This window comes from Salvia splendens, chromosome 13, assembly GCF_004379255.2.
Source record: "Salvia splendens isolate huo1 chromosome 13, SspV2, whole genome shotgun sequence".
NCBI classification, from domain to species: Eukaryota; Viridiplantae; Streptophyta; class Magnoliopsida; order Lamiales; family Lamiaceae; genus Salvia; species Salvia splendens.
Window position 1 is genome coordinate 21,876,979 of NC_056044.1, and position 19,704 is coordinate 21,896,682.

At 36.8% G+C, this 19,704-nt stretch overlaps 1 protein-coding gene across 1 annotated transcript; it reads right to left on the reverse strand.

The window, feature by feature from the left end:
* Positions 1-14,672: 14,672 nt before the first annotated feature.
* On the reverse strand, positions 14,673-15,077 carry LOC121760695. The gene has a single exon (XM_042156327.1). It carries the CDS (start codon positions 15,075-15,077, stop codon positions 14,673-14,675), a length of 405 nt encoding a protein of 134 aa, XP_042012261.1.
* Between the last annotated feature and the right edge of the window lie 4,627 nt (positions 15,078-19,704).

A 19,704-nucleotide genomic window follows, 5' to 3' on the forward strand; every position in this document is an offset into this window, starting at 1 on the left:
TGGTTTCATATTCGGTGTAGAGAGCACGCAAGTTAAACTCGAAGGTTTGTTGGATAATTGACCGGTCCGGGAGGTTTATTTGAAATGTTTCGGTTAGGTTTACTCTCCATTGGTCATTGGTATCCGCTTGCAATGCTTGAAGTGGAACAAGATCAATAGAACTCAAATTTTTATAATAAAAATCTAAAATTCTGGAGATACCGACTAATTTCCATTTTAGATCCAAGACCTTTGCAATCAAAAACACCGTTGGAATCTCACTGAAATACTTAAGCCATTTTTCAATCATATAATATAAAACACACATCAATTTAGGAGAAGGGGAAGCATTTTTCATCGCAGTTTTAAAACTAAGTGATATATACATGCAATGCTCTAAAACACGAACAACAGTGCAATAATAAACACCCGATAATTCAACAGTCGCATTTTTAAAATATTTGAATAATTTAAATAAAGCCACGCTATGATCCCAACAACTATGCGACAGATATAAATTAGAAACGGGATAGGTTCTAAAAAAATCACACAAAGAATCTTTATGCGTCAAAGTAGAATTCAGACAAGCATATGTCGCATTCCATCTATGAGACACATCAATGGTAAAATTCGTATATCTTACCTTCTTTTGATAACAATACTTCTTCCAAGCTTTGCCAATAGGCGGCTTTTGATGGATTAATCTAACTACAGTTCTAATAGGACTAACATGCTTTTGCCATAATTCAAGTGCATCTTGTACACATAAGTTCAAAATATGACATATGCATCTTTGATGAAAATACTTACGACCAATAACCGGAGCACAAACCGCAATCAAGTCATTAATACTTGCAGTGTTAGCAGTTGCATTATCAAAACCAACAGAAAATATCTTATTGCATAATTGAAATTCATTCAAAACTTGAATAATTAAATAAGCAATTTCGGGTGCAGTGTGTGGTGTCTCAAATTCTCTAAAATCAATCAAACGCTTGTTCAAAGTCCAACTATTGTCCACAAAGTGAACCGTGATACCCATGTATGAATGTCTATTAAAACAATCAGTCCATACATCTGAGCAAATGTTCACTTTGTGTCCCAAGTTGAGTAAATAACGTGATAATTCAAATTTTTTTCTCCAAACATTGTCGAATGGTAGATAGTTGAACGGTCATTCGACCTACTCTTTTGACAGCTACGTTCAAACCACTTTGCATAGTAACCTCAATTTTTTTGTCATCATAAACATTAAAAGGAAAATGCTTCATTGCAGTCCATCTAGTCATAACGTCTGCAAAAGTTTTAGGATCATATTTAAAAGGAAAATGCTTCATTGTACCTGACGTGTAACATCCCGGATTATAGGGCTCGATGAAAGGTTTGGATATGTGGTGAGTAATAGTAGTTAAGTTAAACCGTAAGGTATAAATTTGATACGAAATGTCGATTAGTCAATTTTCGGCAATTTCCTTTGTCTGTGTAAAATCATAAATCGAAGCTAAGGGCTAATAATTTTATAAATTATAAATCCTGGCCTAGGATAATTTTAAATAATGTGAGGAATTATTTTGGGCCATTTGAGGGTAAGTGGAATTTTTATCACCGATTATTTCGGTTTTTCGCAAAATCGATCGTCGAAACATTTGAGGTTTCGGACGGGAGTAATTTTAGATTAAACTAGAATTAATGTGCTACCAGATGGGATATAGAATTCATAAATGTGGAATCATATGATATGGAAATAAATTAGTACAAGAAATGAAATTAATTTAACTAATTAAATAACTAGAAATTAAAAGAAATTTCGAGAAAAGTTGTCACCTATTATTATCTATTAAGCTTGACTTCTTCTTTATTGGGGAAAGAGGATGACAATCAGAAGCCATGGGAGAAGAGAGAACCGTGAGTTCTCATGGCAATCCTATGTTTCAATTTTTCATCGTAATATCGATCCAATCGCGTAAACGTTATGAAATCAAGTAAGGCCATTCTTCCTATACTATTTTTATAGCATAAAATTTAATATATATTAAGGTTAGAAATCTGAAAATTTTGAGCTCCATAGGTGTTGATGGATATATGGTTTTATGTTCTATTAATTGTTGAATACGTAGTGTATGGACGTCGTATGCCACGTTTTGATGGGTAATTTCTAAGTTAAATTGTCATGGGGGATGATGATTGTCAGCGCTGACACTTTTAAAGGAATGATTTTGGTGTCTCTCGGTCTTTTTAAAGTAAAATCCGAGTTTCACTCTATGATGGCTTGACATAACTTAAATGATAAATGTATTTCGGGCATGAGTTCACTGGGTGCATCAAGTACTCAGCCCATGCATATGTTTTCCCTATGGGTAGGTTGAGCGAGGTCGGGAGGCGGAGGATGTTGAGCAATGAGCCAAGAATTGTAATCAATAACGTTCTGGTTACTATTGTGTCTTCATACATAGTAGTAGCTAACTATCAAATGCTTCCGCTATGCCAAGTTATAAGAATTTCCTTGATTTCCTTTGAATTGTCAAACTATGTCATTCACACTATGTTACTTCGTGATTTGAAACTTTGATTTGATAATGGAATTTCGCCTTTTGATCTACATGTCGTACCCCTTGATCGTTTCCCCCTTCTTCCCCGCTTCTTAATTCCCCCATTAGTCGCGATCCACCGTGCTTTCTATCCTTAGGAAGTGCGGTCGTGACAGAATGGTATCAGAGCAATTTTTCTTTCCGCTCTGGACCGAGAGTCTTTTATTCAATCTAGTCTAGACTCGTTTGCTAGACTAAAAGAGTATTCATTGAAGGCTCAACATTCCGTCTCGCCGCGCTCAACAAAAGAAAAGGTAAAATGTTTTGAAATGAGAAAGTTTTCGAGGAAGCAAGGTGATAAAGTTTCTGAGAAAGAAGGATAGAAGAGTTTTTGAGAAAGAAAGATGAGAATAGTTTGAGAAAGAAAGATGATGAAGTTTGAAGAGAAACGATGGATTGTTGTTCTACATGAAAGATGAAAGTTGATGTTAAAGTAAGTTTTGAGTTTTAAAGTTGAAAGTGAGATGTAGAAATTTTGTTGAAAGTGCGAGAGTTTAAAGAAAATTTTTATTTCAAAAGTTTTGAATGTTAATGAAGTTCGAAAGCGTTTGCTTTGGAAAGTTAGAATGTTGTGTGTTATATTTGATTATCCTGAAGTATGAATGGTTTGATGTTGGATGTGATGATGATGAGGAAATGTTTTTGAATCCCGACTTGGTGATGAGGAGACTACATGGGAACTCGAGGATAAAATGAAAGAGAAGTACTCGGAGTTGTTCGTTAGAGATGAGCAAATTTCGGGACGAAATTTCTGTTAAGGTGGGTAGAATGTAACGCCCGTACTTTTTATAGTGCTTGGCGCGCGTAAATCGAGGAATGGTCGAAGAATTTATATTTGGAACAACACCAAATATAAGTGGTTGCGTTGGACGATTTTAATCGTTGTTAAGGCACGATAACGAATTAATTAAAGTTTCCGTGAATTTTAATTAATAGAAAAGAATGCGAGAACGTAAAGTATTTTTATACTTGGCTTCTCAAATAAAGAATGATACAAATGTGGGCATTACAACTTAATGAGCCCAAAACAAATTTAATTACATTGTGGGAGCAAGCCCAACACTTTTCTTCTTTTTCTTCCTTTCTTTTCTTTCTTTCTTCTCCTTTCTGGGCCGGTTCTTCACATGGAGACCCTCCATTTCACTCTCACTTTCCATATTCCGCCTTAAATTCTAGAACCCAAGGGTCACACATGTTTATTACATTAGCTTCTTCACTTCTCCTCTCACATTACACTTGCAACAAAAAAAAAAGAGAAGAGAGAGAGAGTCGAGGGATAGCCGAGAGAAGGGGAAGAAGAAGAAGTTGCTTCCATTTTGTTTCAATCACAATCAAGTTCAATCCTTTTGAGGTATATTCTCTATCCAATCCCCAAAGCATGAAGTTTAGTATTAGAGTATGCAACTCCATGCACGTCGAAGATCAGCTCGCAAGTCGAAGATCAGCTCGCAACAGCTCGAAGCTTCCAGATCCTAGCTCAACCATTGATGCAGCTCCAATGCAACTCCATGCACGTCACCTACATGCTAGCTCAGCCGATGGAACAAGAGAAGAAGACGGTTATTGTAGTTAGTTAATGCCAGCTGTACTAGCCGTTGAGTTAGTTAGTTAGGATTCTAGTTAGTTGATAGTTAGTTTAGTTGCTATATATAGGCTCTTCATGCTTCATTGTAAACAATCTTGGCACAATGTAGTCCATAAATGAAGTTTGGTGTTCTCTGATTCTCTCCATCAATACAGCAACGCAGCTTCTTCTTCTTCCTTTTCTCTCTTGTTCTTCATATGTTTTCATCTCTGATTTTCACCATGATCAAACTTTGACATTTAGTATACCTCTCATATATTATCTCATACATCCACCTCCCACAAGTAATTCAAACAATTCAACAATTAAAATCAATAGAACATCGCCGCATTTAATCGAAAGCGCGAAAGAACTTAACTTTGTAATAAAAACGTACCTTGCGGGTTGTTTCGGGGCTGTTCGGGTGGAGTGCGGGGCTGATCGGAGTTGTTTCGGGTCAAATCGGAGTGGTTCGGGGCGGTGGCAGCAGGGGCTGACTACCCGGTGGCTGGACCCCGTTGCTAACGGCGAACGACGGCTGGCGGAAGGAAGGGAGCCGGCGACAACAGCTGTGCTGTCCGGCGACAGCAGCTGTGCTGTCCGGAGACTCCAGCAGCGACCGGCGAACACAGCAGCGGCGACGGAGCAGTCTCGGCAGTGAGAGCTGGACGACGGCGAGGCTGACCACGAACAGCTGCTGCAATGGCGACCTGCTACTGCGGCGGTGAGAGGCAGCGACGGTGGCTGCCCGAGAAACAGCGACGGGAATTTTAAAACAGGAAAAAGAGAGAGAAGAAGAGAGAGACGTGAAGGAGGTGATGGAGTGCTGTGGGCCTTTGTTTTTTTTTTTTTTTGGAATTGGGCTTTGATTTAAAGTTTGGGCCTCCTTGATTGTTTTGGGGCATCTTAATCAAATCGGAGATATAAGGTGGGGAACTAATTAAGCTTTGGGGCTTTTAAATCTTTGGCCAAACTAATTAAATCCCAGAATTTCGAAAGGCGAACAATTTTATTCCAAGTGCGAAATAAATATAATTGCGAAGAGAAATAGTTGCAATAATACGCTTAAATAATTTTTGGGAATTTATTTCGACGTCATAGAAAATACGAGGAGCCAACGGAGGAAACGAACGAGCGTAAGCGGCCGACCGGCGTCGCACGCGACGCCTTGGGCGGCCGCCGAATAACCAAAAATGCATGGAAACCGAGAAAGAAGATTTAAAGAATTTAATTAGAGTGCATGCATTCTAATTTTCGTCGTTTCCGCGTTTTGATATGAATGTTATGTGTTTTCCGAAAAGGTGGTTCGCACGCGCGTTAACAGTCGGAGCGAAGAAGTTTTTACGGAAATCTGAAGGGTTCGAGGTGGGCGTTATTCTTTAAACTCTTTTATTTGAAATGATATGTTATGGTGAAATAAGGGTGGTTTAAAATAGTATGTCATGCCGTATTTTATGTTTTGAATTGCCTATCTGATTGTCTACTGGGATAATATCCTACTAGACTTTTATAGTTAACGAATTCGGGTCTGACTAGGGAGTGAGTCCCTACTCGGACTAGTGCACTGATAGGGATCGTGAGCCGTCCCCTAGGTCGGCCGGTCCAGTGATCGAGTTTGTGGCCACATTCTCGTTTCACATGATAGCTCAGATATGGTACATGATGGGGGATGATGATTGTCAGCGCTGACACTTTTAAAGGAATGATTTTGGTGTCTCTCGGTCTTTTTAAAGTAAAATCCGAGTTTCACTCTATGATGGCTTGACATAACTTAAATGATAAATGTATTTCGGGCATGAGTTCACTGGGTGCATCAAGTACTCAGCCCCTGCATATGTTTTCCCTATGTGCAGGTTGAGCGAGGTCGGGAGGCGGAGGATGTTGAGCAATGAGCCAAGAATTGTAATCAATAACGTTCTGGTTACTATTGTGTCTTCATACATAGTAGTAGCTAACTCTCAAATGCTTCCGATATGCCAAGTTATAAGAATTTCCTTGATTTCCTTTGAATTGTCAAACTATGTCATTCACACTATGTTACTTCGTGATTTGAAACTTTGATTTGATAATGGAATTTCGCCTTTTGATCTACATGTCGTACCCCTTGATCGTTTCCCCCTTCTTCCCCGCTTCTTAATTCCCCCATTAGTCGCGATCCACCGTGCTTTCTATCCTTAGGAAGTGCGGTCGTGACACGGTTAGATGTTCATGATAGATGAAATAAATTATTTACGAGTTGATTTAACATGAATTGAAATAGAATTTGATCAACAAGGTTTAATCCCCTGTTTTTCAGTGACCAGTTCCGATTTGTTTGGCATGAGTAGAATAGTGAAAACTTTGGTTTAACCATTTCTATTATAATTTTTATGGAGAATTTGGGAGTTCGTTTACTATGTATATAAATTGTTTGAACCATATGATCGTAAACTGTCAAAATTCCGGTAAACTACCTTATTTTTGTATGTTTTATTTGAATTATTTTATGTACTTTAACTAGAGTTAAAATCGAATAAATAATGTTTAAATTAATTATATGGTGTCCATGTGTTCGGGGAATTTTATGATAAATTAAAGAGTACAAACACCATTTATAAAAATTGTTTAGAAAATACTGTCAGAAATTGTCTGATTTTGGTAGTCTGTGGGCAAATGGTGATATCTCTTAAACCATTAGGAATTTTTGAATAAATCTTGTTAGATTATAAACTGGACTTCTCTGGGTATTTAAACATATTAGGTCAAGCCTCTAAATCCTTCCGAATGAATATAGAAGTTTTATGACGAATCAGTCCAGTGCAGTTGTTATATTAGAAAGTTAGTGTATAAGTGGGATATTAAGATAATAGAGCAAATGAATTCATTTAAGATGTTTGATCATGAAATTGTGATTTTATTTGGAAGACTTAATGAGCTGAAGTTGATGAAAATAAGTATATGTTACTAATATTTATGATATTTATAGTATAAGGCATAGAAGCTTGTAACACGAGTCGTGCAAAAATGAATGGACCTAGAAGATAGCTAAGGGTCGAAAGGTGAAATAGGCTTATGTTCATAAGCCTGCTAGGTAGCGTATCCTCTCTATGGTTTTCGATTCCTTTGGTTGAGATAATGTGTGCTATAATGTGATTATTTGTGCGATGTTAATTAAATAATGTGCTTAAATATGCTTATAATTTAAAATGTGGATTGTTATGATACTTATTAATTTTAATATGAATTATCTGCAGAAATAATGGTACGAATATGATAAAAGACAATGGATATGATATGCAATGAAATGTAATAAATTATGAAGATCTGAATAATGTGAAATATGTCTGAATGGATTATGAAAAGATATCTGAATGTATATGAAAAAGAAGTGATCTGATAGGTAGAGCCTGAATAAAATGAACACAAGAGATTAATATGTAAAGGTTATAAAAGTATATACTAAAAGAATGTCTGTGAATTCGATAAGAATGATTATCTGAAGTGATATTTGGAAATGGGATAAATGTGAAAAGGAGATTTGAAAGAAGAATATGAAATAAAACGTCTCGTTTGCTTGGCCATATGTGTTGGGTACAATTGGCATGACATAGGACAGCAGCGCTGCATTATTTGTGATCACTCGTCTTCTGGATAACCGAAGCGAGGATCGTCTGTTATCTGATGGCCCCCTATCTGATCTGTCTGATATGCACCCTCATGGGTGGTCTGATCATCTGTCTGATATGCACCCTCATGGGTGGTCTGTGCAGAGTCCTCTCGAGGACAAAATCCGCGTTTGCATCTGATTCTGTTTCTGATCTGGTCAGTGTACCCTGCCTGAAACCAAGCAGATATTGGGGCTATGATAAGATGAGATAAAATAATATTTGATGACTTGTGAATAAAAGATCTATAATCTGTGATATATGATAAGATGAGATAAAATAATATCTGATAACTTTTGAATAAAGAATTTGTAATCTGTGATCTGTGCTATATGATAAGATGAGATAAAATAATATCTGATGACTTGTGAATGAAAGATCTGTAATCTATGATCTGTGATATATGATAAGATGAGATAAAATAATATCTGATGACTTCTGAATAAAGGATTTGTAATCTGTAATCTGTGCTATATGATAAAAATAAGATAAAATAATATTTGATGACTTGTGAATAAAGATATGTGATCTGTGATATATAAAATAATATCTAATAACTTGGAAATAAGGATCTGTGATCTGTGATATATATAAAATAATATCCGTGATATATATAAAATAATATCTCATAACTTGGAAATAAGGATCTGTGATCTATGATATATATATAAAATAATATCTGATGACTTAGGAATAAGGATCGGCGATATGAGATATATAAAATAATATCTGACGAATTGTGAATAATGATCTACGATCTGTGATATGTGATTTGTGAAAAATGATATATGATGATAAGCGAAATCTTGAGAAAACCAGAACTATAAGATATAATGAAAATGTGGTAGTGTAGGAAGAAATAAGTGAGTCTGTTATCAGGAGACCATAAGACAAATATGACAAGAAAGATATGATGAATATGTGCGGGTATCTGAACAAGTATGAGAATTTACAATATATATATATATATATATATATATATATATAGGACTGTGATCAATACCAAACCACTCTTAAACCTTAAACGCCGAACAACATCATTATATGATAACCTGGAGTTCATTATAATGAACTAATAACAAACTTATAATGAACTTCAGATTTCTAAACTATGCATGATGATGTCATTGTTTTTAAATCTCAGAATCCCCTATAATGAGCTACAAATAAAGTTGTAATGAACTTCGCGTTATTATATAATGATGTGTTTGGCGTTTAGTGTTTTAAACTAGTTTGGTATATAATACAACCCTATATATATATATATATAGGGGAGCGTTATTCTCCTTTTCACATCTTAGATCATTTTTCCTTCTTAATATTACGCGTTAGATCTAAGGCATCAACGGATCAGATTGATTCTATAAAACTGGTTCCGTGTTGCATTATAGAAGGTAGTTGTATGCATTACAGGGTTATTATTGACATTTGACGGAAAAGTAACTGCCACATTTTGGTATCTGCGAATAATGCACCACATGGTCACGAGTAATGCATATAATTGACTATATAATGCACAATATGTGAACTGCAATGTATACGAATAAGATGTACCATGTTATGATGTTTGGACACACGTTTCTTGTTTCCCCTAAGGGTTTAATAAGCTTAGGGGCTAGGGTATAGTACGTAGACACGTATGTAATCTTCACATGGTAACGAGTAATGGATATAATTGACTATATAATGCACAATTTGTGAACTGCAATGCATACGAACAAGATGTGCTGTGTTATGATGTTTGACACACGTTTCTTGTTTCCCCTAAGGGTTTAATAAGCTTAGGGGCTAGGGTATAGTACGTACGCATTAATAACAAATTATAAAACGATACGAATAATTCACCAAATTGTCACGAGTAATGGATGTTATTAACTATATAATGCACATTATGTGAACTGCAATGCATACGAATAAGATGTACCATGTTATGATGTTTGACACACGTTTCTTGTTTCCCCTAAGGGTTTAATAAGCTTAGGGGCTAGGGTATAGTATGTAGACATTACTAACAAATTGTTGTTATTGGAATATACGTATGTGCATTATTTGGTTTAGGTAGTGCATTATGTAGCTGTTAATTGTCATTATCTCAGTATATTATGCATTATTAGAGGTATTGTGTATATGGGTTAATCAAAGGATTGAAGATTACATACGTGCATTTAGTAATGTCTACGTACTATACCCTAGCTCCTAAGCTTATTAAACCCTTAGGGGAAACAAGAAACGTGTGTCAAACATCATAACACAGCACATCTTGTTCGTATGCATTGCAGTTCACATATTGTGCATTATATAGGCAATTATATGCATTACTCGTGACCATGTGGTGCATTATTCGTAGCGGTTTCCAGCCATTATTAGATTACTATTGTACCCTCATAATGCACAAAATAGGACAAATAATGCAACACGGGATTAATTACCCAATGTTGATCTTGACCGTCCATTTCTCTAATCTAATGGCTGATATTAAGAAGGAAAAAGGAGGAAATATAGGAAAAGGAAATGAATACATCCCTATATATATATATATATATATTGTAATAATAAATCAAGATGATAAGGAAATGATATTAAGAATGAAATATCTGAAGAGACATAAGTAAGAAATATGGAAAAGTTGTATGACGAAAGTACAGATAAGTTTGATATAATGAGATTGTAAGAAATTTTGGAAATCTGTGAAATTGAAATAAAAACAAGCGAAAGATTAAAAATGAAATAATATAGTTATTATAGTTACTATTGTCTTAGCTGAGAGAGTTGGATTCTGTAGTTTGGATATTGCTACTGGGCTTTCGAGCTCACTCCCCCTCCTTCCCCCCTGCAGGTTAGACTTGATATTCTGTCAGTGGTGTTGAGCAGCTTTGTACATCTTTGACGGGTCACTGGTGGTCAACTTGGTTTAGTAGTTGTGGCATGTTGTGTAATAGTTAAATCTTTAATTTTCCGCTGGATAAATATTAAGTTTTTTTAAAATGTAATAGATTTTAATTGTTCTTTTAAGCTAAAAAGAAAAAGGAAAACTTCAACATGGGTTTTCGATACTGAAACGTGACATCACTTATTCGGTGGGTTTACCTACCCGGTAAGGGGTGTTACGTGACGAACCTGAGCCACCGGGTTGGAAGTTTAGTTGGATTTGGGTAGAGGCAGTGCAACATTCTACCGGATGCTTTGTCACCAAATGATGACGGAGGGTGCCATATCCCCCACCACTCGCAAATTTGTAGACTTTATCACAATAGTTAAAATATGCGTGAAACGCCGATGTCTCTTCTTAAGAGAGTGGATTATTAGGACTTGGAATTACCACTGGGACCTTCTTGTAGTGTTTAACAAAAATATCAGATTTCAATGCTTTTTTAGTGGGTGGAGGGAGAGGCATGTCCTCATTTCCGCCGGTGCTAGACGGAATATGAGAATGAGATCTATCATCATTGTTGTCCGAGTCCGACGATATAGACACGTCGTACTCGTCATCTTGTTGTTCGGAACTACCACCGCCCCTCCCCCACCTTGATGCATTTCAGCGAGTAGCATGACCATCCTATGATCTTCTTCTATCTATAAATATTATATAAGTTGAAGTTTTAATTAGAAACACAAAAAAAATTAAAAAACTCAATCTTATGAAATTATGAATTGTAAAAATAATTATATTTTTTAGAACTTACTTGCATGCATTCAGCCGCCACTCGGGAAACCTCTTCCATAACTTCTCGACGACTAGGTCGCTTTGATCTTTGGGGACAACTACTTTGATCATGGGCAATTCCTTTGCCCCGATCACCACGTCCTGGTCCACCACGAGAAGAAGACATAATGCAAAATGAAAGTAGTATGGAATATGGAGTATTGAATAAATGGTAAATTACGAACACAACAACAAATATAGTAGTAAACAACTTGAGCAATTAGAGAGAATGGGGATAGAGAATAGAGAAATTGAGATTGAGAAGGAAATCCTTGTTAACACAAGAATGAGGTGAGTAAAAATGATGGGGGGAAATGGGGTATTTATAGGAGTAAAATTGGAAGAAACAAAAAAAAATTCAAATTTCAAATTTCGGCCGGTTTACCGCCTGAACCGGCGGTTCAGTCCACGATTTCTGAAGGAAACCGCCGGTTTCTGGCCGAAACCGGCTGTTTCTGACCGGTTTTCAGGCCTATACACTGCCACCTGAAAAAGGTGCTGAACCGTCGGAAACCGGCGGTTTACTTCAGAAACCGCCGGTTTTTCTGCACACCTAGCCTGAAAACCTACACTCTAGCCGGAATCCTACCGTTGGAACTGCTGAATCGCCGGTTCAAACCGGCGAACAGGCTCACGCTTTTTTCGAACCTGAACCGGCCCGCTTGAACCGCCGAACCGCCATCCGGTTCGAATCGCCGGTGCCGGTTCTGTTTGTGAACCGCTGGTTCCGAACTGCCGGTTAACCGACGGTCCGGTTCGGTTTGTGCATGTCTACTTCATGGCAAGTTTATTCCTATATGTAATTTTGCAATCATGTTGTTTTTTTGCTAAAAGAGGAAATAAGTCAATTTATATGTGACACCTAAGAAAAAAAACGAAAGAGTGCATACATCAAACATTGTTCTAGCATATAAATTCCAATTTAAGCTATAATATCAGTAGCTCTTGAAGAATAATTAGTTGTCTCTGTACTTGATCACCACTAAAAAAATATTTTTCATAGATTTAGTGTGCTCTGTATAAATAGAAATATTTGTGAAAACAGAAAACAGGCCATGACACTCAATAAAATATACTAAAATATAAAAAACAACTAAAATAATCTAATAACCACTAAGAAAAAATTAAAACGGAAATACATCTGTAATGGCGCCAAAAACTTGTGAAACTTCAATGGTGCATCTAATTATCACAATCAAGCATTAAAACCTCTAACCAATACGTCAGTAGTTCGAGTCGCCACGGGATAGATGAAGAACCATTATTTATCTTCTTCAATTAGAAAAATAAAATCAAGTAGTAAAATATTTAAATTTATTAGGGCTAATAGTAAAAAATACACCAACTTTTGGCCAATTTAGGTTTTTACCATCGACTTTAAATGTGATGAAAAATACACCAACTTTTGACCTGTAGTAATTTCTCACTTTTAACTTTTTTGAAAAATTAAAATTTGTGTATTTTGTTACAATATTATATGTTCATCCTATAAACTACGTTGTATAAGGGAACCGACCGAGATGACATAGACATCTCATTGCGCCACGTAGGTATAAATTTGGGTGTAGTTGAATTTTATGGGAAATTTACTTTATGGAGTATTAAAGGTTGATGTAATTTTTTTTAATATTAAAATTTATGGTAAAAAACTGAATTGACCAAAAACATGGTGTATTTTTTAGATATTAGCTCAATTTATTACTATCTAAAAGATAATATACATAATATTATATAAAAGTGAGACTTATATTGCATTGACTTTTTCGATTCATTTCTTATTATATTTCTTAAAATTTGCATCGAAATCGAAATCAAAGTGGATAACCATTTCATTCTCACCATACATCCGTTTCATCTACTAAGGAAAATGCTTAACTCTCTATACGTACAATGTGAACAAATATCCAATTGTTTAAATATATAAATAATTTGAAAGAACAATCCAAAAGAAGAAACCGTGTGATCATGTTTTATAGGTAAATATGGGTTGTAGCTAGTGAATGGTTTCCATGTGATTTGACTAAACAATTATATGTAGACTGGACTACAGATAATTAATAAATACCACTATGATTTTCCTAATTTCTTATATTCTTATTTTGTACTACTATGATTTAAAAATCTATCTATATGTAGGATGTATGTAACTTAAATTATATTTTTAAGCACTAACTAAGATTAAATATAAGTCAATAAATATGAATTTTATGATCAAAATTAATCCATTATAAGCTGAAATAATATTTTAAAGATGGAATCAATAAAGGGTATTTTAAGAACAAGAAAATATATCTTGTAATTGGATCTGTATAATGCATGTCTTTAAATTTTAATATTAAACAATTAATCTTTTCTAAAAATTTTCAAAAAAAATTTCATGCGACTCTTTTGAATTTCACCAAATGTCATAATTTATGAACTTCAAAAACACTTCTTTTGGAATGATAGTAATTATGTTGAAGTTTTGTTAACAAATAAATTCATAATAATCAATATACATGCGAATAAATACTTTAGGATTAATTAAATTTTCGTTGACTATGGAATAATCTGACTTTATAACAAATTACATCCAAAGATATGACCCTGATCTAGCCAGCTAACATATATCTGTCTCCCGCGGAATGGGGTAATTAAACATAATTTTTTTAATTAGGTGTACCCATAATAATTAAATTAAAATTGAATACCCAATATTTTGACGACGAAATTATTGATTTACAATTCTCTCTTTTCCAAATAGCCATTATATTCTTTAATACTCACTATTCGATTCTACAACGAGATCGAAGTAAAATCATTTGCTATTAATTACTTTTATCAATTCAAGTTCTCCATTTATCCGAATTAATTCGTTATTTCCATTGTATTTAAAATTCACATTTTTTATAGCACTCGATATGTCTATGACTAATGAGTACTTACTACACAAACCAAGAAATTAATTAAATTAATTGAATAACTCCACTTGCTCTATAGTGAAAAAAAATGAAGATAATTGAATAATTCCACTTGCACTATAGTAAAAAAAATTACAAAAGGTCAAACTCGAGTATTCACTAATCCACGGTGAAAAAATATATTTAAAATTCAAGTATTCACTATTTACACATTTAAATTCATTTTCAAAAAAGAAAATCACCCCATGCAAAAATAGGGAATAATATTCGAAAAATGAAAAAAAAATAAAACCGTCAAAATTCCTCATGAATGCTGTCCAAATGCGGCTGCCACTCTCCCGCCGTAACCTTGTGGCGGCGGCGGCGCTTCTTCTCCTCGTCTGCGGCCTTCTTAACGACCCGATTCTTTTTGGAAGAGTTGTACGTTTGCTTAGTCTTGTGCGGCAAAGAAGAAGAAGGCACCAAGAAGTAAATGGAGCCCCGTTTGAGTTCGGATTCGGGCGAGATTATGAGAGAGCCGGCGGTGGAGGGTTTCGAGAGGACGTGATCCGGGTAGTGTGTGAGGACGTCGGCTGCAGTGACCCGACCCGTTAATTCTTCGACGTAGCCGTTGGAGTGGACTATTCGGATCAAATCGAGGGCTCCGCATGGAAGAATGCATGCCAAACAACACCTTAGGATGTTACTCTTTTTACCCATGATTTTTTTATTATGTGGAGTTGGGGGGTTTGGGGTATATATAGGTGGGGGAAAGCGTATAAAATGTAATCATTGATATCGTGTCTAATTATTTATTTATACTTATATGTGTGTAAGTATATTAGTGTATATATACCTAGGTATGTTTGGCTCGCCTTGTAATAATGTATCTTGATCTGTCTTCATAATGGCAAAATTAGATTGTATTTCATGCTTAACCATCTCACATTTAATCATAGATAAATTTTATTGTGTATTATTCCATATTGTATCTCATGATTATCTGTCTAATGAATAGAATGTCACCTTCGAAAAATCCTAGTATTATAGTATACACTTATTCCATATATAGACAATAGGCATACTAGCTACTAGCTAGTATTATAGTATACACCGAAATTAAATATGTTTATGTATAACTGGGTCTTCATTAAAAAGTTTGCTCTTTCACTAGCATTTAGAACTATATACGCCTCTATCAATGTACTAATGTCAAACTAAATAGCACAAAAATGTCTCGTAACAAATTACTTACTACTACTATTTTTCTTCTTAATCATAAACTAGTCGTCATTCTTTTAGGGAAAAATATGTACTCAAGTTTCTAATTTCCACTAAATATGTTTTTCTAATTATGTAGCTGTTATTCACTTCCTACCACATGTACATACAAAATTAAAACACCTAAATTAATATGTACAAAATGTAAAAATATTAAATCCACTGATTGAATCTCACGCTTTAATACATCCACTTCTTCCAAATCCAGAATTTTAGTAGATTTTGCTCTTATTAATCTGCATAGTTCCAAAACTTCCAGCTGTCTTTGATCTATGGTGATCTTTCTAATATGTTAATTAAATGAAGTTCTCAATAAGACAATAAGTTTGTTTGATGTAAATTTATATTTTAGCATAATTAATAATATAAATGTACGTGTATGTGTACATATACACGGTACTCACCCTTTTCATATTAATTTTGTTGATTAGATCAATACTTTTTTTTATCGAAGCCAGTTTCAGTCCACCAGAATCTTACACATTGATTATACTTACCAGTTTATTTTTATATCCATATGAAATCTCAAAGGTTGATTTCATTTTGATTAATTAACTAAAGAGTGTGCAATAATTTGTTTTTATTTTCTTTATTTTTTCACTCCGAGTCCTAGTGTGGGTAATTTTAAATTCAATCACAATTTATGGTTTCTTTAGTCTGTTTTGTCTTTTAACTTAAAAAAGTATCCACTTAATTCAGTAAGTGGGGTGTAAAAACAAATAAATGTAATTATTTTAATTTAATTTCATTTCATTTCATTTCATTTCATTTAATTTAGTTTTATATATTGCGAGCTGAGGAAGTTTCGTGGTGCTTGTGCACCGCCAGCCAATCGAATCTTATTTATACCGAAATCATAATAAAATAGCTATTGGATAATAATTTATAGGGATTTGCACGAACGATATTCAGTTCAAGAATTAAGGTTTGTAGTACTAATTAGTCATAATTATTGATATTAGACCATCCACAATAGCGCCCAGCCGACCGCCCAGCCGAGCGCCGGCGCTGGGCGGTTCGCTGGGCGGTCTATTGCAGTTGCCCAACGGACGAATGGAGAGAGAAACCGCGCAGCGCTGGGCGGTTTCGTGGCGCTGGGCGGTGCGCTGGGCGATCCGCTCGGCGCTATTGCAGCGCCCGGATCGCCCAGCGCACCGCCTAGCTCGAAATTTAAATTTTTTTTTCCGAAACACTATATATACGCGCTTTGCTCGTCATTTTCATTCGCACCACTTGTTTTAACGAGTACTCTCTCTATCTTAATTTCTGTACAAGATCAACAACGGGAAATTGATCTCAACAACGAGCCTAGTTCCGGGAGTAGCGGGTCACAAACTCCGTCGATCCCCATGGGAAGTGGATGGGGTCAGATGCCCGGGTACTACAACATGTACCCGTGGCAGCAGATGTTTTCCGGGATGCCAACGGGGGGGAGTCCGCCGGGGGGGTTTCCGGCGATACCGGGGTGGGCACCAACGGGAAGGGCACCCGGGATGCAGATGATGCCCGGGGGGGTACCGCCGACACAGGGGACTCCGGGGTCGTACCGGCTACACAGTGGACTTTTGGGGGGTCCATGGCGACGACGGGGGATGTCTATCGCCCCAGTTTTAATTTTTTTACTGGTTCTTCGCACACATCGACCCAAACGCCCTTGGGGTTTGATAGTTTCTCCTTAGATGACTTGGTGTTTGATACTATCGGAGCTCGGGAAACTCTCGTTCAAGGGGGGGCAGAGCGGGGGCGTGGCGCCCCAAAGAAGAAGGGCAAGAAGAAGGTCGGCGAGTCGTCGCAGCCGGGTGAGGAGGAGGTACGGAGGAGGTGGACGGACGAGGAGAACGTCGCGCTCTGCAAGGCGTGGGTGAGTGTTTGCGACGATCCTCTCGTTTCGAACGAGCAGAGGATCGTCAACATGTGGGGCAAGATAGCAGCAGCCTATAAGAGATTTTTCCCGGAGGGGAGGCCACGCAACGGGGAGGATTGCCGGAAGGCCTGGAACCGAATCAGGGCTGCGGTCTCCCGATTTTCGGGTTTGTACACCAACGCACTCCGCATGATGAGCAGTGGCCAAACGGAGGAGGACAGCAGGAGAATAGCGGAGAAAGCCTTCCCACTGAAGGGGGTATACAAGGACTTCACCTACTGGAACTGCTATCTTGTGCTGAACGAGTCCGAGAAGTTCCGAGTAGGTGTCGACTCTGGCTGGCCGAAGAAGCAACGACTGAACTACACCGGCGATTTCAGCGGCAGCAGCGGTGGTTCCCACGACCTCCCCGAGACGACGCAGGAGTTCCCCACGCCGCGTTCGGTCGGTGGCCGACCTCGCCTGATTGGGCACAAGCGCGCTCAGCGGGAGGCGAGGGGGAACGCCGGGGCTTCCCAGGAGGTCCAGTCGGCATCCCCCCTTGGCCAATCCACCGAGGATCTCAAATTCTTCGCTCGCGCCCAAACGCGCGCTCAGTTGATCAAGACGATGGCCGAATGGCGGGTGGCGACGGATCCCGTGGAGAATAGCGTGCTTCAAACCTTGCTCATGAGCCTGCAGGACGAGTTGGAGGCGGCACGGAGGGAGACCGGCGGCGGTGGTGGCGACGGCGATGGTGGCGACAGCGACGGAGGCGGCGACGACGGAGACGAGGAGTGAATTGGCACTCCTTTTTATTATTGTATTTTTTTTAAATTAATGTATTTTTTTAAATTATTGTACTTTTTTAAATTTTAATAGTATTATTAAATTTTTCCCGTATATGTCTCGTAAATTAAATTTCATATATTGTGTGATTGTTAATTATTTCATTTTGTGTATATTTGTTAATAGTGATGTGGATATTATGTGGCTAGGCTATTGCTGAGCTATTTGCTTGTTTTGATGATGTGGCAGGAGGATTTTTAGTGCTGATGATGTGGCAGTGGCTAGGCTATGGCTGGGCTATTGCTGGGCTATTCCTATTGTGGATGGCCTTAGGGAATCCTATAAATAATCCGGTAGTCTCGCCGTACCCTAATAAGGGATAATCTCTTTTTCAGTTTTCACTGTAAGTTACTTAGTTGGCATGATGCATTTGCGTAATAGAGCTCTCAATTCAACTTGGCATGCCCATGCACGAAATTAATGACAAATCTAATCGTGATTGTAATCAATAAGGATACGATAATTTTCAGTTGGGTTCGGATAACTAATAATTAATATATTATTTTCATTTTTTCCATGTCGCGAGTAGAACAATGCATTTCCTTTGGACACCAAAATTAAAAAAGTGAGGTTTGTGAGTTAGTGGAGAGATAATAAAGTATTACAGTGTAGAAAGAATAAAGCAGAAAAAGATAGAGTTAATTTTTATCAAAAGAGAAAATGTATGACATCATTTTTAGTTGCAGATTTTCTAGTAATATATGGTATTTTGGATGCAATTGTTGGAATCTCAACTTCTACATGCCCAAGGCTCTAACATCTTTGCTTTATTACATGGATGGTCACGCCGTCCAAGAGATTGACAAGAAATTTGGAGCTCTTTCTTATATGTGATCTATTGGTCAATTTGGTAGATTAGGAATAAGTAATCTTTGAGGGATGAAATCAAACTCAAATGTTGAGAAAAAACTCATTCTTTAGAGGCTTAGAGTATGGACTAAAGGGTGGTGTTCAAATATTCCTTACTAGCCCAGGCAAGAGCAAGCATGCGAAGACTTACCTGAAATTAGAAGATGGTCAAGACACAACTGAAGTGACAAATCTCATTGGATGGTTAACACGAAGATGACGTACCGGATCGTTCCATGTATACCTAGTGAGTTGTGGCTATCCATCTTTGTGGTGATTGACTATTTCTGGTCGGTGTTTTTTGGATGTCGAGTGTTGCTTTTGGACTTGGTTTTTTATTGTAGTTGTTAGGTTGTGCTCGGTGTGTTGGTGTTTTGGTAATTCTTTACGTTTGAGGAGATTTATATTTGTTCTAACTTTTATATTCATTTTCTCTCCAATCTTCTTTTTATTAAAAAAAAGAAAATCTATGAATTACCTTGATATGTCCCAAAAAAATAAGAACTACTTACGTTAGAATGAAGG

Bases quoted from the DNA above. Each gene is read 5' to 3' on its own strand.
- LOC121760695 (XM_042156327.1), bottom strand. From the start codon at position 15,077: ATGGGTAAAAAGAGTAACATCCTAAGGTGTTGTTTGGCATGCATTCTT.